The 25,576-nt window shown below is 41.2% G+C and overlaps 1 protein-coding gene across 1 annotated transcript; it reads right to left on the bottom strand.

Annotated features, from left to right (window-relative positions):
- Window positions 1–81: 81 nt before the first annotated feature.
- LOC122568007 (protein unc-79 homolog) lies at window positions 82–19,800 on the bottom strand. Its single transcript, XM_043727256.1, is given in 48 exon segments — window positions 82–414; window positions 506–628; window positions 701–841; window positions 912–1,176; window positions 1,237–1,412; window positions 1,498–1,653; window positions 1,713–1,940; window positions 2,332–2,583; window positions 2,823–2,973; window positions 2,975–3,130; window positions 3,218–3,358; window positions 3,435–3,548; window positions 3,628–3,875; window positions 3,944–4,035; window positions 4,111–4,287; window positions 4,407–4,502; window positions 4,562–4,869; window positions 4,950–5,257; window positions 5,358–5,631; window positions 6,235–6,424; window positions 6,508–6,649; window positions 6,726–6,957; window positions 7,054–7,175; window positions 7,261–7,409; window positions 8,230–8,343; window positions 8,889–9,083; window positions 9,170–9,371; window positions 9,453–9,634; window positions 9,716–9,873; window positions 10,084–10,232; window positions 10,301–10,473; window positions 10,868–10,997; window positions 11,306–11,449; window positions 11,551–11,772; window positions 11,865–12,007; window positions 12,101–12,378; window positions 12,463–12,639; window positions 12,770–12,911; window positions 14,737–14,961; window positions 15,016–15,041; window positions 17,676–17,890; window positions 18,009–18,241; window positions 18,323–18,508; window positions 18,605–18,694; window positions 18,774–18,944; window positions 19,002–19,163; window positions 19,234–19,353; window positions 19,418–19,800. Coding segments are annotated over 48 exon segments (8,289 nt in total). The 5' UTR covers window positions 19,440–19,800; the 3' UTR covers window positions 82–225.
- Between the last annotated feature and the right edge of the window lie 5,776 nt (window positions 19,801–25,576).

Genomic DNA, 25,576 nt, shown 5'->3' with positions numbered 1-25,576 from the left:
CTACGTGTCTTATTTGCAATAATCAAAATTTCCATTATATGGAATAAACAAATGACTACGAAATTTTAATATAATAAATATATTTTGTAACAATTAACAAATTATTATTGTTATACAGAATGCAACATTCATCTAAAATAATATAGGAATCAACGTTTTCGAAAACGTACTTTATAAAACACTTTCCGATCAACTAGACAGTTTATTTTCTTCGACTTATCTCTTTTAAATGGAATAAAATTGCGTGGCCGTAGAAGATTGCATTTCTATTTGCCCCATCTTGAACTGTAATCGATGCAGCCATCGTAAGAGCGTGGCATTTGATTCTCGACGAGAGGAGGCAAAGTGTTCGGACATTTTGTTGGGTGGAAAGTCTCGACAATTTTGCAAACGCACTTGTAAATGTCCTGGTAGCTAATTATATATAAATTTTTCATGTAAAGATCATCTTTCAAAAACGGAATTATTGGAACTGAAAACAAGCCGTTTTAATAATTCGTCTCACCTGAACATGATGCGAATGTAGTATGGGACTCCAAAGGGGTAACAATTTACTTAACAGGATGGACCCACACTCAAGAAGAGCCTCGAGTAGACTCAGGAAATGCAAATTCACCATCTCAGCCAGCTACAAAGACAGTTTTTTATTTGATAAAAGAGGAGCCCTATTTCTGAAGACTTTTATGAACTGTTCACTTACTACTTTTGAGAATTGAATCAATTCCAATATACAGGGCGTTATCTTGCCCCAGAACTCCAATAAAATATTCATCGTAATATTATGGCCCTCGCTATTCGATGGATTGTTTTTCGACAACTCCTCCAAATACATTGTCCACAACTAAATATAAACAACAACGATACTGTCGAATTGTATCCATAGATGTTAATTAATATACACAGATACGTACTTGACACAATATGAAAGCATGAAACAACGAAGACATGTGTAAGACCGATGCTTTAGATTGTTCTGGGAATCCAGAGAATATGACTTGCACGTGATCTGCGACATGGCAAGATACTTCCTGCGGTATCGGTTGCGCAGATGGAATCGATGGCCCGTGGGTGTGCGTATTATTATTGCCAGCATACATTGCAGTGTGCGTGAGAGAGCCTAATAAGAGCCAGGATAGTAATCTGATGTGTCCTATACAGTCTACGTACTCTCGAGCTCTGAAAATGACATTAACTTCAGCGTTCTTGAAGACATCTTAGTAATTCATCTTTAATTACCCTTGTTGTATCATCGAAGGTGCGCTATAGAGCCATGGAAGATATCGAGCGACAGCTCTGTTCTCTATATTATTGCCTCTAGTAATTTCTATCGCTACATATTGCGCGAGACCACATTTCAATATGCCACCCAATGTATCCTCGTTTAATCCAGCCTGCATTCCCTTGCTGTAGCTCTACACCATCAGAAAATTCATTTAAAAATTATCAGTCTCGTTATTTGTCGTGGATACGACTATTATTTAATGTTATTTCGACTACCTTCACTTTACTCAAAGTGTGAAAGTCTGCCAAGAAATCGAGCACATCTGACAGCTGATTCTTCAGTGACTCGGAGGCGTTCGTATTGTAAATTGGCGATACGTCCGTTTGGACGTTCTCCAAAGCGATCGTGTTAGGTAACGAGCCTCCAATGTCCTAACCATATTGAACCATAAATTATCCGATCATTATTTTTTAACAACCTTTCCCCTTACCTGAAGCACAAAGTGCAGAAGCAACAGAAAATTCGAATCTGGTATCGTGGTTTTGAATTTGATGGCTTGAATTAACTCGAACACGATGGTTCTCCCAAAGAAGTGTTTGTCTCTGTCTCTAGTGAAGGCTCTGTGACAGAGGTAGCACAGATCCGTCAGGTAACTATACTTTATAGTAGAATTCTGAATGGCGTAGCTCAATACCTTGGCAAAGGGATCCAGCATGCCCTGTAAACGTATCCCAACTAGATATTTTTGCAACAGAGATCTATAAAGCATTTAAAAAAATTCCTTCCTGGGCCACTGTTTAACCTTGACCTTGTTAGGTGAAAAAATTGATATTTTGTGAATGAAAACTCGAGTTTCCAAATAATTTAGCTAAACCAGACCCAAGATCATAAAATAGAAACTCGCTGTAAAACCGTATCATAAATCTGTCTCGAACGAGCATCAAACGATCTCTTAGTCATCGAAAATTCCCGATCATTGCATCGGCCAGCCAAAAGGAATAAATCCTCCGGCACATTTACGTCTTCCCTATAGCGACGACGATCGCGCCGCAACGATAATAATCGCGAACATCCACGGACAGGTTATTTACGAGCGGCGAACAGCTGACCTTCGACTGTTGAATGCTCGGGACCTTCAATAAAGAAATCATGATCCTTAATAACGAAGTGGTGTCTTCGATGGATGAGAGCATCAGCACCAGCCTACGGAACAGGCCATCGAACTGCGTCAGAAGACCGCTCCAGGTTGCTGCACCTGGACCCAGACCTGCTTCTAGCGGCAGACAGTCCAGGTAGCACGCTATGTTGTATAGTATTATAGGCAGGCGCTCCATTGGCAGAGATTTCTTTGCGTTTAGGGCCTGAAATACGAGGATACGATCATTCGTGATCATTATAGGTTGATAGCGATCAGTGGCAATTCTTATTGATCGTAACAAGCACTCATATCTGGATACATGTTTCGTAAAAGATTGTCTTATCGATTTTAGTCTCAATCTCCTTTTGTGAATTTTATGACCAAGGTGCGATTTCTCGCATAAATTGTGTTAGTCATGACGTTTATAGCAAACTTGCAGACTTGGATTACGCATAAAAGTACCTCGAGCAATAATTGCAGAGGTGCTATCGGGTTTAGTTCGTTGAAATCGACCAAGGCCTGAGTAACACTCTTGAAGAACTGCATTCTTGTAGATTCTGGAAAATGAAATGGATTGTCATAGGTTCCATAGAAGAGGTTGTAAAATCTTCGCACCATTTAAATGCGTTTGGAACATCTGCAAGAAAACTCCATTAGGCGCCAGTTGATGTAGAACACAACGGAGGAACTGATGCGCAACGCTGATTGCGCCACCGGGCAAATGCATGTTGGTCTCACTTTGCCAAGGGTACATCGCATTGAGGGCCACCCTGCAAACGAAGATATATCATCGAGACACGTTTTTGCAGTGTCATGTTATTTGGAAATAGAACGGTAAAATAAAATTCGAGTCAGACTTTGTCACGACACGTAGGATTTCTGGCAAGAGCGGAGCTGCCAAGGATGGTTCACGATGGATGAACGTGCCTAGGTTGATGATGCATAAACCGAGTTCCTCGTCGGAATATTCCTCCTTTATCGTCCCACATTCCGAACACCTACGACAAATGTAGAAATCAAATTATGCATCATGCAAAAATAAACATTTATTATTAACACCAAACTAAAAGCTACCTCTCGTAAATGCAATCGTCTCCGATGCGGAATAAACTTTGCTTCAAGCTAAAATCAGCGTGGTAGGCTTGTTGGGATGCGACATCGAAGTTAGGTTGCAGTTGAGCACCAGACCTATGAACGATAAAAGAAGATCGTAATGTACGATCTTAAATCTCGAATAAAAGTGTTAGGAGTGTCTTCTAAAGTTTACCAAGAGTCTGTACGTCTGGATAATGGGCCATCGTGTCCACTGATACTATCCTTTCGAGGCCTGTCTCGTTGAATACGAACGTGATCCTTTACTCTGCCTCTTCGATCAGGATCGAACACTCGAGAAGGGTAATCTGAGGATTCCATCGCTGGAGGCGGCGATTCTAGAGCTACCTGCTTGGTCAGTCTTCTCGGACTCGCTGATCTACTTGAGTGTATCTCGTTCGACGTTGGAACTAGAGATGCCGACTGAAAAATTGGCATTTCTTATTTTTTGTGTAGATAGTAGGACTTGCCTAATGAAAAGTACTTTTTACCATATTCTCAGACGTTGTGCTATCTTGCTTCACCGGTGGCTGTGAACCTTCGCCTTTATCATTTTCATTGTTATTGCTAAATCTATTGGAATCTGACAAATTTGACAGGGTATTATTGTCAATATAAAAATTATACTGACTTTTTCTATTGAATAATATAATTTTACCGCCGATTTCTTGGACACCGAGCGCCTGACGAACGTGCTCAACCAAGCCACTGAAGTCTCTGTGAGGCCCGATAGGTAACAATCGTTCAGGCATAGGAAATTCCAGCTGTGATATGCTTCTAGGACTCGTTATGTCGCTGGACATACACGTTTCACTATCCTGATCGAACGAGGAACCTGAAAAAGTTATTTTATTTTTTTCTTATTCGACATTGTGTTTTTTTTTTTTGTATATCTTCGAAATAGTAGCTAGAATTGTGAAGCAGTATAGCGTTTGAAAATTTACAAATACTCACTAACTGTTAACACGTCCATCTTGGACAAAGGTGATTCAGGCGAACCGTAAGTATCATCGCAACGTAGAATTCGTTGACCTACGCTTGGTCGCGGAACTATAAAATTATCGAATCGATGAAAATTCCATTTGTCTTTTGTTAACAAAGATACTTACCGACTGGACGAATGGTAGTTCCAATTGGTAGAAGTCTTTCAACCGTTGGCGTGGTTAAGGGATGGGGAGGCCCGTGCCAGCTCGGCTGCTGGCCATTGTCGGTGCTCGTGACTTGCGAAGATATCGAACTGACTGCTGGAGAGCTCGACTGGTCACTGCTCGTGACTGTAACCACTTGACTTGGAGACACAGGCGAAGCTATGGTCACACTTTGCTCTATACGCTTCTGACGACCCAGTTGTTTAGTATTTGGCGAATCTGAATTACCGGAGCCTGTTGGGGGTGTCTTTTCTTTTTGGAGCTCGAATCTGTAGCGTAATCACATTCATCTTCGTCAGTACGAGAATGATACAGTGACGTGTTATAGTAACGAAATGGATAATTTTACTTTTGAACTTGAGCTGGTAGAGTGGTTGCGAGAGCGCTGCATAACTCAAAAGGCTTCGAGGAAGCAGTGTCTCCGTTGAAAGCTATCTGTACAGTGATGTTTCTTTCTTGGGCTGCTTTCTCTGGCGCTGGCTTCTCTGGAATCGCTTTCTCTAGAATCCCTTTCTCTGCTCTTTCTGGCATTTTCTCGATTCTCGATACGGGAGAGTACCTTTGTAGATCTGGTTGACCACTTAGCAAAGTACTCGTCACCATCATTTTTACGCCCTCGTGAACGCTCCACTTCTTTTGGGGACCAGTTTTTGTACTCTATAGAAAAATAATAGAAAGCTAATTAGCGTCAAAGAACGTTTATTGGTGGCAAAAGAAATGACATTCTGAATTATTTTAAGGTGAATCTTCTAAATACCTGATGAGAATCCTCCTCGCTACCAAGAAACCAAGTGGGTCGGCTGATCCCTTCAGATTTCCTGATGACGTTCTGATTGTTCCAATCCATTTTCGTCAAGACGTCGGTGGTGGTTCTAGATCCATGAAGCGAAACACTTCTGGTAACAGCAGTCGGGGTTTCCTCCAGTTCGCCGAGCGATCCACCACTGCTGCCATGCAAGGTGCTGTCAGATTTTGGGCTCTCGGGTATTGCAGCCAGCTCGGACTCCGTATCATCCGCATTGATCGAGTAGCTTTGCAGAGCATTCACAATAGCGGAAATTGTAACAAGCAGCTACTGGTGTAAGCACAGGCACAGATGTGTCATGATGTAATTCTCTCTGGGTCCTGGACTGTATATTCTCAAGATACTCTAGGTAACTCTAGAGCCTAGAATCTGCTAGATTCACTATTCGATTAAAAGAAGGGAAGGAAATTCTACTTGATGTAAGAAAGGCCACCTCACAGGTTGTATCTCTCAGCTTTTGTTATTGCTACTTCGTTTCATGCCTATAGTAAAATACGAGAGAATGGTGGAAGTATCGATATCTTTGTTCCCCTGGTCTTGAGTCGTATCGTGAAAATGATTCTAAGATCACTATATAAAGTAAAAAATAAATTTTGAATAATCTTATGATAACTTGCTTCATCTATTCTTAAAAGAACATGATCATTCTAAATGAGATGATGATGATAAAAATCTGAAAAAGAATTCAAGAAGTGCAGAATTCGCAAAGACGTCAACGTGAAACATTCCAAGCTGAAGTAGCCTAATGCTCTACCTTTCCATGGGGAATCTATGATATTGACTAGGATGCAGTGTTGCTAAGAACTAGGAAATGTGTAGATCAAATAACCTGGAGTGTTTGTTCGTGTAACGGCAGGTCGTTGTGCTTTCTTCCCAATGAGTCTCCATCTGGCCATGCGTCGGTCCTGGACTCCGTTGATGAACGGATACCATGGGTGTCCTCATTGGAGGACTCTCGGTGTTCATATCCCCCATACCCATTAACTCATGGTCTACGCCTAGAGACGGTTGTGACACATCTGAAATTCAACAGAATGTTTTGTGAAGTCCAGTTTTCTTGTAGGAATGTACTTTTTATTTCGGAACTATTATCTGTGTATACCACGTGATCTGGATGGCGGACCACCCATCACTACGGTAGCTGGAATTCTTTTGCATTGATGATGCTGCGTGTCCAGGGTGTTTAATACGATCTTGATCAACACTTGCAACTGGCTACACCACGGTTGCTGGCCATACTGACACTAGGCACAATGCGAAATGAATACAATGAATTCGATGAAAAGGATAGAAAGATGTTTAAAAGGTTGTCCATCTCACCTTGTACAGTATGACGAGAAGAGACATTAACCAAGATCGTCTGTTATGGGGTTCGAGGTACCAAAGACTGTAAGTTGGTGTTTGATGATCAGATGGAGGCACACCTTGCGGTGGACAAGGACAATGTTGAAGGATAGCTAGAACCGGAGGTGTCATCACCCATCCCATCACGTGATTCTGGTCTAGTAGTTGAGGAAGATTCGCGATGAAAACGTTGAATACAGGGGAAACTCTGAAGAGAACCACGGAATTGTTACTTTGGTAATTGATCTTGCTTCTTCTTTCTATTTTCCTTCTTCTTCTTCTTATTATTATTATTATTGAATACCTTAATCGTTGTGGAGAAGTATGAAAAGTGCGTTCAGTTTGGTTGTAACCTAGTAGAAGATACAAATGGCGTAGTACGATCCCTTGCGTTTTTGACAGGGGTTTCTCATCCGTTGGATAAGCCTGTGTTTATCAATATTTTTCATTAATAACGAAGGATTTTGGATGAATCAGTGAAAGAAAAAAAAAAAAACAATTGTTCATTTACCTGGTCCTGTCTAGAAAGGAATTGCATCAACAAGAAGACCAGCAAATGCATGGTTTCTTTGTCAGCTTCTTCCAAATCCACAATTCTGTGGGTGTATCCTGGTAACGCGCTAGCCTCGTCCACCATATTTAAAGAATGAACATGACCATCTGTAATATCGAAATCTAGTAAATATGGTCCTTAATCAAAGCTAATCGAGTGAAATAAAACGATCGAAGTTCATAGAAATCTTACCACCATCGCTTGCATTTTAAAATTTTCTAAGACTTTCGTTATCTGCGATCATGCACAAGCAAAGCCTCTCTCGATGTCATCATCGAATTTCTAAGGTTACAAATCTACCTTACGTTGGTCAACACCGGGAAACTATCTACGAACATTCACAGTTATTAGGGTAAGCGATCTACCCACTACCAAGAAGAAGAAATCCATCGATCAACAGATAAATTGTCCAAAGAAACTACACGCTAATTTCTACTCGCTACAACTACACAGAAAACATTCTCTTTCAACTTCTAAAAATCTCAATCAAAATCATCGGTCTTACGGACAAACTATGCTCAAAACAACGGGGGAACAAAAGAATACTCTCAATTCTGAAATTGTCATTTCCCTCGAACGAAACTCATCGCTTACAGTTAGCTTCATAGCACAAAACCTACGCAATACAAGAACCAAATTCCCGTATAATCAAATCGATCATCACGACAAAGGAAACACCTTTAACCCTTTTAGTTTAGTTAGTTCATATATAAAAAGAAAATGTCTAAAGCGAGCTCCTTAAAAGGAGGCTGACGAACCATCAAACTTACCACAAAGGTTCCACATCGAACATCCCCAAACATTATCGCGTTTCGCGTACACAGAGGGGGCAAAGGGAGTGTATATGTGTACGTGTATACGTGAGAACATAGATAACACAGAGGAGAACGGCCACGTCTAAGGCTAACATCAGCAACGCTACTCTACCTGGTATACTGTTATTAGGTGGGGTGGACCCCAGCAACTGACCCAGTCCGAATCTGGAGCTCTTGCGCTTCAGGATAGGCGCCGAGTATTGCCGGCTGTACACCTTCTCCTTTTCTGCGCGGTTCGACACAGTGCAACACAATTGAAAAACGCGTGTGACAGGTCAGGACGTGAAGTGGTTTTAGACGTGGTTTTTACATGGACGATCGACTAGCTTTCTGTGACTCTAAAGCTAAGTAGCCAGCAAGAGAGTCGATAAAGATCGCGAATTGTCGATTGTAAAGTCCTTCGAGAGTTAGGGATTCTCCTTTGGTAATAGAATGTTGGAATGTACAGGATGTCTCGAAAGATCTCGACAGATCGATCACATGGATCATACTCTGTGTAAGGACTATAATTCTACAAATATCGGAATCCCCAGCTCTCTTTAAGGATTCATTCGACTTTAACGGTATTCTGAAAGAACCTGATAACTCTGTAATCTGACGTGATTGTCAACTTCGCAAGTCAAGATCAGAGGGACATTCTCTGACTCGGACTCCTATGTCTTCGAGTCCGACTCTTTACTTTATCCTTTAGACTTTCATGATTCATCGTCGATAATAATCAATTTGAAGTCAATCACGATATGTCGTTCATGAACCGTGAGATTCGTGTACCTTGTTTAGTGTCCTGTCGCGGAATCATCGACGCCGGCGCTGACATAGTGCGTTTGTAGGGCCATTTCGTGCCAAAACTCGCGCTCAGCGTCTTTATAGAGTTTGTCCCGCTTCCATCCGACTGGGACAGAGCTTCCTGCGCTCTGTGCACCTTCTTCATGAAGATTTCGCTGTTCAGGTCCGTGTTTCTGAGATCTGCGAATCGATTCATCGATTAATATACATAGTGTACTAAGACCACTTCGGCAAATTCGATTTTACAGCTGAGTTTACAAACTGACCGCGTAGATAGGGTACATCTCCGGATCGTTCCAAATTAATTTGAGCCTCGAGAAACAAAGCATCGAAACGATTCAAGAAAAACTCCCAAGTTAAAACATGTCTGTCGCTGAGGCTATTATGTAACTGATACAGTGATTGGAGTACCATTGGACGATCGACTATCACTGTATCGAACTGAGTTTCCAAGCAGAGAATCAGAGACTAGAGATATTTAAATTAAAGGAATAAATATTGTGTCAGAATAAATTAATAGATACGACTAGTTACGTATGTAAATCTTACTCTCATAGCTGTATCATGGATGGTACCAAGGTACAAGGTGGCTCTCTGAGCAACATAAACGTTGCTGTCGTCCATACTCGCGACCAGATAACAGAACGCGTTTGCTAGAGCAGCTTGCAGACTCATAACATTTCTTAGAGGAGTGGAGTCCATGAATCTAGCTATTAGTGTGACTCTTTCGACTGTTGAGCGTTAATAAATTGAGGAATTGATTTCTTTCAGTTAGCCGACCTCCTTCGTCCTACAGTGTTTAATCGTTATACCTGCCACGAATCGGACGCGCCAATCCGAATTATGGAATTCTTCCTGAATCAGACGCCAGAAAGTGTCCGTTCCACACGGTAAAGTCACGCAGTGGAGTAACAACGGCACGGTGACCTGGGCTATGTGAGAGTGTTCGGCGTTTAGGAGTTCCCATAGACTGTAGAAGGAAAGAAGCACAATTTAGTTCAAGAAAATCATTTAAAATCACTAAAACGGAGAAATATTGTTGCTGAGATGCAACGAATACCTGATGTTTCTATTCATCTGGAAGTATAAAGATGTTGTTGATAAGGAATAGATAAATGTCATCTTTCATGGAAGATGTTATATTCACATATTAAGATTCGTAAGGAATAATCTTACTTACTTTTTTATCAATAAATTTTCTTGGCACCATATGAAGAATCCTTGATGATCCTTCACCGCCATGTTGAAAGCATCTCCGTAAAGGCACATCACGTTTAGACATTGAAGCATATAGTAGAGTATGTCAGGCTTGTCAATCGTCATTATCTCCTATGAATCGGAGAAATAGAAAACCGTTTCATCTGCTAAAATATTATCAGTTTTTACAAGTACTGTACCTTCAAAAGTTTGTGTATATACTGTAGCTGTTCAGGAAGATCTTCGATATTAAATCGAAACTTTCCAACGGAGGTGTGCCAGAAGTCGTCCGCCTCATTTTCTGGACTTAGGTTCAATGGTTGATCATTTTCTCCTATCAATCGAGGTTTGGCTACGCTCACGGTGGCTGTGGCTACAACAGAGATTCCTGATCCTTACGAAAGGTCCTTGATGTCTATGGAGAGATTGGTACGATAGGCAAATATTAAATCTGTGGATTTATGGGATTCGAATATTTCGCGAACCGAAGTGGAATAAACCCGTGCTTGGTCAGGCATCAAACGCACGATTTCCCTTGGTCAATAAATTCAAAGTTGCGTTGATCGAAGGTATCGACGTAATTCAGAAAATTCGCCTTCAAATAATTTAAGTTAATTCTACGTTCACTGCAATTTTACATGATTTTTAGTAATTTTAAAATTCGACATCGAACTCGATATTCGAAATTTGATAATTATTTTTCGATTAACCACGTTCGATCGATTTCAAAAATACGAAAGATAGAACCAGGCGAATTGTTTTCTTACCTACGTCAGTCTCAGAAAGGGTAACTGCACGAGCAACAGCTGACATAACCTTTTCCGTTGGCATGATAGCTGCGAGATCCAGCTGCTCCGAAACTGTCTCTACAGTGGCTGTCATGATCTGTTCGAAGAACTGATATAAACGATCAAAGTAGCTACCTCAGGTCACATAGATTAGCCTACCGTGTTAATGGTTCACACAACGCCATTTTGCAGTAGAAGAAGAGAGACAGAGAGAGGCACACACAGTTTGTATTTTTTTTTGTTTTTGTTTTTGTTAGACGAACAGCATGCTGCGTATTTTGTTGTTGCAGAAAGTGTTTCGCACAGAGAGATAGAAAGAAAGACGCTGTGTCTCTTAGGCAGTGTAACAAGATCGTGTAACAAGATAATAGAACATCTCAATTTTGTCAACGAGTGAAGTTTATTATGGCAGTATACCTGAGGCATGTGTGCAAGAACGCCACCGACCGAGTGCATTTCCGGCACTGGCATACTAATTACCACGTCGGATTTTGAGTCTCCTTTTCGCGCTGTCTCTGGACTTTTACGTCCATGATCCTCCGCACTTTCGTCGACGATTTTCTGAACGTTAGAAGACAGTTGAATTTAAACAGAAAATTACAAAAAGACTTTAAGCGATCTAGTTATCTGATCATCACCGAATGTTAGCGTAAGGGACTCACGTCAGGCGGATAAGCTGGATTTTCCGGTGCCATGTAAGTGACCAATTGCAGGCATAATTGATGCCAGATCACGCTAGATTCACAGTAAGTACACTCGGCGACCGCGTTGCACACGTGGCAGTTGTTCCAATTCGAGGCAACGATCGATTTCATCAATCGACACGCGTCCCTGCAAACCCACGTGTTAATCCCTGTGTGCTTATCTATGTTCTGCAATTCCATCTGTAATATTCGATACATTTCATTAGATTCCTCGTTCATTCCTTCGTAATCATATCCTACTCTTAGATTTGTATCCGCAAAAATGGATGCACCTGTTTTAATAATATATCGAGCATAAGAATGCAACAGGATAAATTCAACTCCGAATTGGTAGTGAATTCCATGTGTCTCGGTGTTGGGACAACATCGTCGGACAATGGCGTCGATTTTCCTGATTCGTTTTCGACCACAGAACCTGTACATATTACACATTAGTAAAACCTTCACTATCATGAAAACGTGAAAAATTCACTTCCTTTACGAATCGGTAATTGTCATTTCGACGTACAAATAGTATTTCCTTCCTCGTCCTTCTTCTTCTTTCCTTTACTAGGCTTCTGCTCAGACTCGGCAATGTTCATGGTACCCATAACAGCCACGCCATCGCTGAACATGGAAAACAGTTGGCACAGAGGAATGCTGATCTCCAACATAGTTAGCGTTTGCAGCCAATTCAGAGCTTGTTCTTGAACCTTTGCGCAAGTGTTGACAAATCGTTTCGCCACGAAATTGTACATCTTCTTAGCGTCGAAGCCTAGAGGACTCATGTCCCGATCCAAAATTTTACTGGAGATGATAATCGAATAGTTTTCAAAATTTTCACCAAGAATTTTCCAGGCAAGAATCGTTCTTGAGCGAAGTATTTCGTACCATAAAATCATCTTTAATTCGTGCAGCTCGTACTCCGGTACGTCGTTCACCATGGCCTCCATCCAGTGTGGCATCACGTAGTCCCAAACGTCTGGGGTAATTACTTCGTAGGGGACTAAGCAGAACAAGCGATTTAGGCCATCTTTCAAGTGCGACGTCCTCGAGGCCAATGTTTCCCTTAATTGCAATCATTCGTTTGTCAAAATCAGCTTTATCTAGATATCTTTTTTTTTTTTTAATTAATTTCTATGGCTAAATTAATTTTATTATTCCTCGAATTCCTAACAAGAATTTTCAACATTCGCACCAGTGTCCTCCAACTCGAACGTAGTCCGCCGGATGTGGAAGAAGACAGGAAATGAAAACTTCGTAATGAGTTTTCATCACTTCCGACAGCCATCCACAGACGTATTCGGTTTTCAATTTCTCCAATGCACTCTCTGCTTGCCCTATAGTAAAACATCACGATAGATCAGACGTTGTTCCTAAGAAAACACCTCTTAAAGTACGTTTGAGAATATCACTGGTCGAATTTACCGTAGAAACCCGGTACTTTATCAGTTCGTGTGTTTTCGAATGGAAACGATACAAAAGCGGAATTTTGGATCACACAGCAAACACGTGGAAGGTACAAAGCTATTGAATCTGTATTAGCAGTGTTACTTCGACAGCATGCAGAAAGTATCGTTGAATCTCTGAATCGATCACCGACTCGAAGGAATTTTGAGAAACCGATCGGGCGAATTGTATTCTTATTTGGAAAATTCTTCGCGAGTTTTAACATGGCTATTCTCGAGAAAGAATCACTACTTCGATGCATAGAAACTTCGCACGATATTCTTTCAGCGTCGTCATTCTATGCATCGATCTTTGAGAGACTCGATCAGCCGCGACGCAGACGCACTCTTGTTCCTTATTTCTGAGATTTCAGTGGAAGCTCTTCGTGTGTATGTGTGTGTGTGTGTGTGTGACATGCACACGTAAAGACAACTTAACGCATAGGCGTCAACCTAGCAGATCGTCGTCGAATATCAAGAATTTTCTACAGTCCCTGACCATCGAATGTAAAAAATGTCATTTTTCCAAGCAACAGTACTATGTTACAAACAGCAAATTATACTCTTTTCTTCATGCTGTTCAACTTGCTATTACAAGATTTGAATCGTCCAAACTCGATGGCCGAGGGCTGTCTATTCGCGTAACATCAAATATCAATTCTATCTATGAGAGAAGAAAATTCTATAGGTGTATTTCAAACTATACAGTAAGGGAATAAACTCTGAAACGATAAGAAATGAAATATAGAAAGATTGGAGAAACAAGCTGGAACAGCTGCAAAGCTGACGCCTCTACGACAACGAGTTCAACGCAGGAGACATCGAATACATTGATTTACTGATACAATTTATAGACACACACACAAAAAAAAAAAATAGGGAGAATTTAGAAAGAGAAACAGGAAGGCAACATTGAAAGCTATTCAATTGGAACATGAAGAACGGCGATAGTGTTCACGATTAAGCTCTTGTCAAAACAAACACTAACAAATGTGTAACATGTGAATTGTCTTTCTACCTAACCATGAGGATTATTCATTTTCTCTGTTTCGTTCTTTTCTAGTCACCACTTTGTCTAACGTTAAACATCGTATCGAGTGTAAAACATGGAGTAGTAATTGTGTCGAAAGCATCTGAAGACAAAGCGAAAGAAAAAGAACGAAAACCAATGGAAAAATCGGCGATCCGCTCGAATGTGCCTACGATCGCGGCCAAACACTACCTACGGTCTAGTGATGGGCTCGAGATGCTTCGAATCTCGTCGAGTGCGACGCTCGTGTCTCGTGTTGCTTCGACTCAAGCTACAGTTACAGTGGACGAGCTGTTGTTCTCACCGATGAACAACATCTGAACGCCGAAATGCGTACACTCGTAAGAATCTATATTGGACGTATTTGTCAGAAGGACAATTCGTCGCAACATGTATTTACCGTAACCACGTTCTAATAAAAAAGAAAGAAAAGTTTTAAAGAAACTAAAAATCCTTCAAAATGTCAAAGAAAGGAATTCATATCGTTTCGCAATTATTTGAAATTTAGCAATCCCTTTAAAAGATTCGAAGCAACATCGTGACATCACCGTCGTTACTCGACATTATCCAAGACCTTCCGCCGCCCATTCACCGCTCATCTACGTTCTACGTTCATTAAGTGTATAAATATGCGAAGTGTTAAATTACCAACAGAAAAGATAAGGTGCATAAGGCTTTTTTTAGTACCATCGAAAGAGTAGGCAGTAACATGAAACCAATGAAATAGCATTGACAATAAACGGCCGAGTATTTCGATCGAGGTTTCTTGATTCGGCGTGCAAAGTCCGACCAGCAGCCAGACACCGTATCTTCCAAGTAGCTGTCTCTCCTCCAAGGTAGCCGAATCGAATTGCCCACCGCTCCCGCTACCAGAACCACCCCCGCTGCTCCCACCGCCGCTCCCTGGGAATCCTGCGCTTCCCTTATTAGTATTTATTTCCAAGATGTCTCGGTTACTATCCATACTTAGCGGTTCAGCTTCCTTAAGCAGGCTGCAAGTAGAGAGGAAACCTGGTCAGTGGGATGTCAAACGCGATCTACGGCCACGTCTGGTTGTGGTCGGCTAAACACCGGCAATTTTTCACACGATAATTTTTTCAACAGATCGTTAAATATGATTTTTAACTGAGATCGACACTCTCTCGGTTAAATCTATCACTTGGAATCGATAGACGAAGGTTCTCGTTGTTTTATATTGAAATATTACCCGATAAATAGTTTCGTTCGTATCTCGAGTTATGGCAATAATAAGAGAAAGAGCGAATTTGATCGGAAGTGAGATTTACGAAAACGCAAATAAAGGAACAAATTTCGGTGCAACTATTACTTTCGACGTTGTTTCTAATCTTGATTGTGCTGCGATTCGAAGCTTCCACTAACGATTTCAGGCGAGCCAGAAAATGAAAGAGCACCGAACGTCGAAGAATCGAAGCTTCCACGTTCAATGATGATTTGAATTCCTTCACGATCCTTTTCTTACTTATACTTGGCAAAATGTCACACCCTTTTGTATCACAAAAGATAATAAAGAATCGTGTGACGGTATCGATCGTGAAACAGTTCATAAAATTCTATATTAAACAACGACAATGTCGATCTACTATTCGGACATTCTGTGTTACAAATGTTCCAAAATAGAAATCCGATTAATCTACGTCGACCACAACGTCTGTTCGATCAGACGCGACTTTAGATCGTGCTCACCATAACAAATTATATCCATTTATAATAGTATATAGACAATTAGATCGTCGAGAGAAATCTTGAAAGAATTCCTATCTCAAATGACAGCAAATGTAATTCACTGTTCCGTGTTCTATAATTCTAACTACGGGGACTCATGCTACTTTCAAGATATCAAAACTACATGCAGTATTGATGTGTCGACATTCGAGAAGTAACATTCTAAACTATATAAAAAAAAAAAAGAAAGAAAAGGAAAAAGAAAGAAATATCAGTGAATAGAAGATATCAAGAATATCAGAAAAAAAAGATTTCAGTGTTTCATAGAGTCCGCGATTCTATTATGAAAATAACAATTGAAGAAAAAAAAAAAAAAAACAGAGAAAGAACAGATCCCCGGATATCCCGTTAAGAGAGTGTCTCTGTTCGTGCAGCATACCAGTGTGTCTCGGGTAATGGGTATCTATTCAAGCCTGCACCAGTGGGTCCGTTTTTATTTGTAGAAACGGTACCAAGCTGCTGGTGCGTCGTATCCAGGACGTGATACGGCGTGGTGTCCTCGCATTGCAACTTTAAGGTGCACTTTTCCTATGCTCTCTACTGTGAGGCTGAATGCTTCGGAGTCACGTGTCTTTCGCTTGTGGATAACTCGAAGAAAAACTTGTCCACGCTAGCCGCCATCCGGTTTCGAACGCTCTCCACGATTTTCGAGGCGACTTCGGTGCTGCACTTTTCATTCAACGTTTTCAATAGTCGATAGAAGCGATTTAGTGAAAGTTTGTTCACGTTGGTTATCGCATCTCGACTCCTTTAATTCGCGAGTCGGCGAATCACGTTAACGCTGGCTCTAAAATCTCTAGAATTTTGAAATTTTTGCAAAGGCAAATTTCTTATTCTGAGATTATATCCCCGATGAATCTATAGAGATTTTCGAAGTCTGGAGGCTTTAGCGTCTATGACGGATCGAGATGTGCGCGAAACAATTTATTTATACGATAAAAAGGAACGTGGAAGATACATTCTTGATCGGAATAGGGTGACATGCGACATCTCGACCGTTTCTGTGAATATTCAAACACAATAATATGGAGCATCGATTAACCACGTTTAATGGAAATTACAGTAATCGAATATCGACAATTTATGCTACACGAAAATATATCAGAAGAGTTGCTTCGATGTATCCTAAGTTTCCATTGAACGTAGTTACAGCATAATGTCTTACCAAGCAGGATGGACCAGCACGAACAAACACGCAAAGCAACAATGATCCTGCGATCATTCGTTAGTACGCGTCATCGTGTTACTTTCGAACACATCGAAGATTGGACATCGTGGATAGTGATTAACAACCATCGTTTGGATGCGACCTGTTACCGCTAAATAAATAATTAACTGTCCCGTTAACTACAATTTTTAACGATAAATTTTTCTTCTTTTCAATGGAAATTTTTTACCGTTAAATTTTTTAGAGTTACCGTGTATATCAGAAATTAACACATAGTTAATACATAACGTACGATCATGGTCGCGATCTGTGGGTTGGTAAACACGAATGAAACCAATCGAATTGCATCAACGTGCGTCGCATACGTTCACGTCATCAAAAAACGCTTCTGTCGCAGAAAGGACTTTGACATCGACGATACGCTAGAGACAAGAGACTCTGTATCTTTCTTACTATATTTAGATAAGCATACGCTCAAAATTTAGGATATTTAATCGATTGAAATTCTCAGTGTTTAAACGTATCAGAGATCCGTGTGAGCGAATCTCTCGTCTCTAGTTGCGACAACGTCTCATTAAACTCGTGCAAATTACAACGACTGTTAGTGTCCCTTGTCCCAACCATAGTCCCCATCCTTGTTCCGATATCTTTCGAACGTTAAGCGATACAGGATCTTTTAGCAAATAGAAAATGGGTTGGAAGTTAGGTGTCTCACCTGACGATCGCTTGTACCATATAGGTCTGGGTCTGAGGATCCAATTTCGATATGTGAGGCAACGCCGTATGATACACGTGGTCCTCACCTCGGCCTTTATCGTGTCGATTAGTGTGACATTTCTGACAATAGCGAATCGGATGGTTTCCGTTGTAGCTGGCGCATTCGGTGGAGAAGCAGACGCTGATCGCCGACTTGTCTGTGGCTTTACAGTTCTGACGTAATTTAGAAATATTGAAACGTGTGAAAGGGATTAAATTCTCGATAGAAAGACCTGTTATCGTGTCTGAATTTATATTAAATTAATTTTCAACTAAAAACCATTCGACTCACCTTATTTTCGCATATCATCGACACCTGTTGCATGGGATGCAAAATGTCGTAGAACATTTGATTAGGATGCGCCCTGTGTATTTCATTCGCGCATTCGATACACAGATACATAGGTGGTGGTGTTTCTGTAGCGAATGTGATAGATATTCGATGATCGTAACAAACTTTGCCAGCTTCGGCGTTGCCCGCGTTTGGACAAGAATCTCTTTGACAGACGAATGGTGCCAAATCATCTGCATATGTTAAATTCATATTTTGTATTTTACCGAACGAAGGTTTCAGCGATATTATCAAAACCCCGTGGGGAAACGCACTTGCGAATTTCATTAGAACCGCCCTGCGATCGAAGAGATTCGGATTGAACGATGGCCAGTAGTAGAACAGTAATTTAGCTGCTGAAGCTCTTGCCGGTGCCGTGCCGTAAGCAACCACGCAAAGAATGTCTTTTACCACGCCTGGTTTCAGTGCCATTAGACATTCCAAAAGTTGACAATGGTGAGCTAAACAATCATAGACGTTCAGACAATTTTTTTTGTAATCTTTAATTACAAATACATCTCTGCATCTTATAAAAATGTAACGATGAAAATTAGAACCTGGGTTAGTGGAGTATTGAAAGATCATCATGATAACGGCTGCTATCGACTGGCTAGCTGCGTTCTCCGTCCCATCCTCGGTTTTCCTTGCTATAATTGAAGGAACATATTTGAAATAATCAAACATGTTTTAGTCTCTGCATCTATTGCACGAAACGAAGACACCTACTGATGGTGAATGGTAGAATGTAGAAACAGAGATAGTTGACGATATCTTGATGAAGTTCCACTGGAAGTACCGAGATCGAGCTGGCCGTGAGATAAGGTACATTGTCGATCATATCGTGGTCCAAAAATGGCAAGAGACACGCGAGACACTGAAGCAATGCCTGTCCAAACACTGAAACGTGGATTTTGAATTGCAAACGATCGAATAAAAACAAAATATAGGACAGACCTTGCAAACCGGTGTGAATGGAGGAAACAACATCGATCAGCTGAGTGAGCGCGTTGTACAGCTGCTTGTAATCCAAATTCGGGTAAAGAGCCATACGTTCTGCGTCGTACTTCTGAGACTTGATCATTTCAAAAGGTGCTTCGCGAACTTCTTTTAACAGAGCTGTGAAACAAAGCATAAATTATCAAACGATTTTTAACAGACACGAACAAAACGATATTGCGATTATTACACAGCAGCATTTGAGAGAAGAATTTGACTGTGTTTGCCATGTCGAGACCAGAAGGTACAGGTTGACTACCGTGAAGAAGTCTCTGATAGTAGTCGTGGAGATTAGTTAACTTCAATGAATCTGAAAAAGGGCAGTTATACGTAAATAAATATATAAAACATCGCGTCATTTTTCTAGTACTCACATGCTGCGAATCTGGTCCCCATTTTCTGTATTTTTTACTCCTTTTGTACTTTACTCGATTTTAGTTGCTAAAATGACAAGGCCACTGTATACAGATGATAATCAAAACACCACGAATTTCACGTCACGCCACTGTCAACCACCTGCATTTCCTCGTTTTATTTCTGGATTTTTCCTCGTTTGATCGCCGCGACTAGGATGAACGACATAAAACGCGAGACCTCTGTTCGTGATATGTTTTGCAACTGCAGAATCAGCACGGGTCCATTCCAGCACAGTCGTCGATGGAGAATGAGCGCGCAGGTCGTATCGACCTGTTTGGGAGAGCGGCGCCCTCTCATCTTTTCATCCCCTTCCGGGGCAGAGCTCAGTTCCCGGGAAAATCTAAGAGACACGAACAAATTTGCAAACTACTGAAAAATCTTCATAGCTGATATCGATGTTGTAACGTAGATTCGATTTATAATAATCAATCAGAGGTAGCGACGGATCTACCTTAATGAAATCGAACACGATGCTACCAATGTTCGTTGAGTAATCTTTTCACGATGAAAATTATATAATCATTTTATTCTTTATCATTTTTTAAATCGCTGATATCATCGTTTCGATCGAGCGATGTTGGCGCGTTTGGGAATTCATTCCGACCAACAAGAAATAGAATCCGTCGACCGATGCTCGTTAAACGAGATATTTATCGTCGTCTAATGACGGAAAGCCGTCTGAAGACGCGTTATGTAAGAAGCTTCCGTGCGATCACGTAACTTCGATCGCATGAGGTTTGACAATTATTCCGTAATATCATTATCCTTGATCCAATGAGCTGCAATTACGGTCTTTAAGAGATTACCAGGTACCGTGGAATTTACGACAGAGCTGCATTAGTAAACGAGCCTTCCAGATCGTTACCTGTTATCGTTACTTCGTTTCGGAAAACGTTTCGAAACGTTGATAAGATAGTCACGTGTCTACACTGGTGATTAAGTGGTCTACTCTAAATTTTAGATATGCGACCCTGAATCGGTGATTCGAGATTCTATAATTTCCTTACTTTACATCCTTCAACCTAACCGGTTATTTTTATTCTACGATTATGCCATATTAAGATTCTCTGATCATAAAGCGATTGAATAATAAAACCGAGTGAATAAAGCAAAGTCAGGAAACAAAGAGAAGTGTACCTGCCCTATTTTTCTCGTATGATCTTTGTGTGTTACGTCACTGTATCTATTTAAAGAGCCAGGTTAATGGAACCCATTTTTCCGGAACTGAGGGAGGGAAGATAGAAAGGATGGGATCAGGGGAAAGGAAATCTGAGAGGGAGGGAAGAAGGAAATTACTCTGTTGGATTCGTAGCTGTAAAAAATCGTTCCTTGATCATCCGCAACAGTTGTCGAGCTAAACAATCCCACGGATTTCGTAGTGACTTTCGTGCTAAAGCACCGTGAACCAGGCTGTAACTGTGTCACGAGGGGTCGATTCTAGGCCGACCTATGACGTACGACTCGCAATCGATATCATCTAAATACGATGCACACTTGCGAGCGGTGAAGTCATTCTCCGGAATACGTGCACTTTGCGCGCTGATGTTCGATCGCTACGCCGCGCCGCTTGTTAATCGAAATATATCTACGACGACACCGGAACCCACCTTTAAATATACCTTCCGTGTCCTGTAATACGCGCTAGGCCGATCGATCTCGTCGACACCTGCCTTCGACCCGTCAACGTGTCATAACAATCGAATCAAAGCAATCTGTACATTGTGACGTCGCCACGTCGTTTACGTGGAAACGTGGCTAACACGTATTCTTTCGAGAATTTTTATTTTCTGATAATGTAGAAGAATGGAAATAAAAATTTAATATCTTGATAGCCAAAAGAATTGTTGCGAGATTGAAGAAAGTAACTGTTGAAAGGGAGGCGAATTATAGAGGAAACGATATCTCGATCGGTAATTTTCGAATATTCGCAGGGACGAAAGACGAAACGATCGAATCGATATGAAAAAAAGCCGTGTACCCAATTAAATTACAAAATTGCTTTAGGGTAGCGGTGTGATTGAAATTAAACAAACGCGCGTGGAGGTCGATAAAACGATAGTAGAAACGTATTTTACCTGATAAATGTTTCTGGTATGTTTGGAGGAGAAGAAGGGACCAGTGTAGGACTGCAACTTCGCGATAAAGGGGACGTAATCGCGAGGGGTGCGAAGGCAGGTGACTGGATCGATTTCTCTATCTGGCGCGCGCCTGTGTTCGAATGGTTGCAGCAGTGACGCAGACGCGAATCCACGCGAGATCGCGTGCTTCGCCTCGACAGAGCTATTTAAAAAGATATAAAAAGGAAAAAACACCGAAAAACGAAATACTACAAAATTCCATCTTAAGAATCCAAAAAAGTATTAAACAACGAAGAACACGTGGCAAGAAAAGAAGAGAAGCTGAAAGAGCACGAGAATAAGCATCGCTACGAATGTGAAAAGGATGAAACGTGAAAAATTAAAAAGAAAGAGGCAATAAAGAGGCAGAAAAAGGAAAGGGAGAATAAAAGACAAAATTGAATCGTCTAGATGAGACGTACGGCAGCAAACGAAAACAGAAGATACAGACTTCGCGATGGGGTGAAAGAGGGTTAAAGCAAGACAAAGAGGGCAAAAGAAGTGGGAAAAAGATGGTAGAATGGATATACACACGAATGCCGGGTTGCCTAGGACACCACATGGACACCACGTTCGCGTTACGACGTCACGGGACGCGATGGGGGTGGAATGCCGCGCAACCCTCGGCCTATCGTGCTGTCTTAGAAAACAGTGCTCGCGGGGCAGGCCACATCGAAAGTCGTGCGGTGAACCGCGCTCCGTCACGCTTCGATACTCACACGAGAAAGGTACGAGAAATCTCTCAGCGCGCGTGTGTAGACATTAGAAATCTCGGAACAAATGACGATTTAAAAGTAGAAAATTGAAACGTAGTGTCGTTCGAAATTTAGAAAGGTAACGAAATTTGTTTTGCTTGTTATCTTCCACTGCATCGATGAAATGGAATTATTTTTAACTGGTACAAGTTATTTTTAATATGATCGAGGAACAAGTAGAACGTTTTGATCCTACGTTGTCGCGTTAGTTTTATATCGAAAGGCAAGTTACGAAGATGGATAGTGCAAGGAAATATTCGAAAAATTCGATCTCAAAGACGAACGTATTTAAGATAGTTTTCATTTGTAAGGTTCAGCTTTGCGTTTCGTTTCCTCATTACGAACTCTAACTGCAAATTTTGATCCTGAAGGGATTTCGATTATCTCATAATTCTTTTTGTAAGAAATTTAATTATATCTTCAAAAATTCAATTCTGTAAAGGAAAACGAAAGAGAGAGAGAGAGAAAGAGAGAGAGAGAAACGATCGATGCGTAGGAAATCTGTCCAAACGAACGAATCGTCGATTTCTGCTCGATAATTCTTTCCGGTCGATCGAAAATCGTTTCGGGACGCGATCATCGTTTATGCACTCGCATTCGTCATCACCGTGGCTGATCCCATCAATTGATTAATGCCACCCTCGGCTAGATAGCTGGTGCTTTCCGGTGGTCGGCGAGATAATAAAAAGCAAACAGATGAATCAACCGGCATTCAAGGCCAATAGGCGGAGGCGGCCAGGACCCGGTTCGGGGGCTCGAGAGGGTGGCCATCCCCCTTTTGTAGCCTGTCAACGGGCATAACGGAGCTGCAAGGGTCCATGTGATTTGATTATGTTGGTAATACGCTCCGTATGCCACCCTAATTGCTGCGGCCAGCCCCCCACGACGCGATACTTGCGCAACGATCGCGCAGGAATCCGATTCGCTGGAAGAATTTACGGTAGCTCGTTCAAGGGTAACTTGTTTATTTTTCCTCTTGGAAACGGCCAATTTTATTCCATCGTAAAATCGTACAAGGTAATATCGCCAAGTTGCTGGAAGGGCGACGCAGCTAGAAAAAGGGACTTTTTCGGAAAATCGTTTCGAATTAGGAAGCTCGAAGTAGTAACTTATTAATTGCTCGACTATGTAACATTTTCAGAAGATATTTCTTTCTTTTGTAAATTGGTCAATAATTCTCCGTCTTTTATTATTTTATTTCATTTTTCTGTAAAAGAAAAGATCGAGGCTAGCTCGGTTAACTTCCTCGAGTGAAGTTTTCACGAACTTTAATTTACGTAAACAGGATCATGTCGATAATGAACTATACGACTATTCTTAGAAATATTCCGCGATATATAATATTTTACGAGCGCAACTCGCAAAGTCCAACAACTTAACTCGTACAAGAAGCATCGTCAAACGTCCCTAACTTGGGAAGGTCGAAAGTGGTCGTCGAAAGCTTCGATGTATCGATCCAGACGAACCTCCTTAAGGCTGTCGTTTCCGCTATCCTCCACCTTACCCCCGCCTCGATAAATCATTGTTTCTTTACAAAAACGTGTTCCAACTGCATTTCACCTGCAGAGATTGCACAATTGTCCGCAGTCCAAGCAATGATCGATATTATCGCGTATGCTAGTTGAAACTAAATTAATTGTTACGCCACCTTGGTAGAGATAAAAAGCGAACGATGATGTCAGAATTATTATTGGCGTCATGACGGCGTCTAACCAGCGTTACAATTAGAAGATTCGCATGCAATCTCGTTTCATGACGTCATGATGATCGTTAGAAATATCAGAGATCGGGCGATAACGTAGCGAAGGTCTTTGGTTGCTCGTTAATATATTTAGCCTTCTCGATGCTCCAGAAAATTTCTCCGCTGTTCCACTTCGAAACTGAATCACTTAAACAGCGATCGTTTCGTTAAACTATCGTTCGACTCGTATCCGTTTCGATCTACAATCGATAAGCGACGTGCATGCTAGCTAACGATGTTGGCGAATTAAATTTGTCGCCTCGGTTTCGAGCTCAATTATTTAGTTCAACGAATTATAGAGCTGCCACGCCGCATAGGGATGTGAAATGCAAATATAGATTCTCAGTGGCTCTCAGCTTTTCACACAGGCCATCTTCAACCATTCTTTATACACCGTTAAGATGTAATTTTACTAAAAAAGATGTAACGTACTCGCGAAGTTTAGACCGTTAAAAAAAATGCCTCGCTAAATCTGTTATCAAAAATTCATGAAACGTGGAACCGTGCACTCGTTTAGAGAAAAAAGAAGTTGACGAAAACCCATCCAACGATTCATAAACACTTCAAAATTGTCCCCAATTCGCCTTACGAACTCTATCGCGAAAATCGGTTGCCCTAATCGAGTTAGTACACGACGAAAACGTTTGGTCGGCGTACGATCAACCGGCTGTGATCTACAATGGAAAGAGGTTGATTTGCGAACTGAAATTAGCTTGCGTTCGCCAGAAAAAAGATTTTCATCTTCGATACGCTCTTGAGATTTTTCGAGATAGATGGTTCGCTACGCGAAACGCGTCTTCTGTGCAATGCGTGTTCGCAATGCGTGTCGTGGACGCAGATGCGGGCCAGAGATACGCGCGCCACGTTAACCCATTAATCGTGGAATTCCACCCTCGACGGTGGAGCTGCACCGCTTGTAAACTGCCGGATTTATTACGGCTGTATTTATTAGGCAGAATAATTGGTGTCGTTGCTGATCCTTCCACGAGAGGCGAACTTTACGAGGAGATTAACATAATCGAGCCCCAATTAACTCATGAAAGACAAACGTTGCGCAACATTTCAATCTTTCATATTAGTGACTTCTATTTCTTAACTTGACTTTTGTATTATGATCTTCAACGAAACAATGACTTTATCGTGCAATTTTTGTTCTTCGTTTTATTTATTGCCATTATCGAAGAATCGATTGTCTTCATAAAACAGATGAACGATCGTTAACGAAAGATCTTCAAAGGGTATCTTATGAAAAAGTTGAAGCTTGAAAGTCTAAGCAAACATCCCGACCGCCGTCGACATTAGGTGCACCTCCAAGGCCGCTGCGACGTTCCGCACGTGACCTTAAACACTGCTTCGTGTCAAAGGTCTGTGACCTCGCCTTTACCTGTTTTACCCACGAAGTATACCGTGCGACATTCAACTTAAAATAGTCTCCTTCGAGTAACTTCATTCTACCCTATCCGACGACATTTACAGTACAGTAACAGAGTTACGTATCAACTG

The sequence above is a fragment of the Bombus pyrosoma genome, linkage group LG5 (genome assembly GCF_014825855.1).
Source record: "Bombus pyrosoma isolate SC7728 linkage group LG5, ASM1482585v1, whole genome shotgun sequence".
Classification (NCBI taxonomy): domain Eukaryota; kingdom Metazoa; phylum Arthropoda; class Insecta; order Hymenoptera; family Apidae; genus Bombus; species Bombus pyrosoma.
This window is presented reverse-complemented; position numbering and strand designations above follow the sequence as displayed.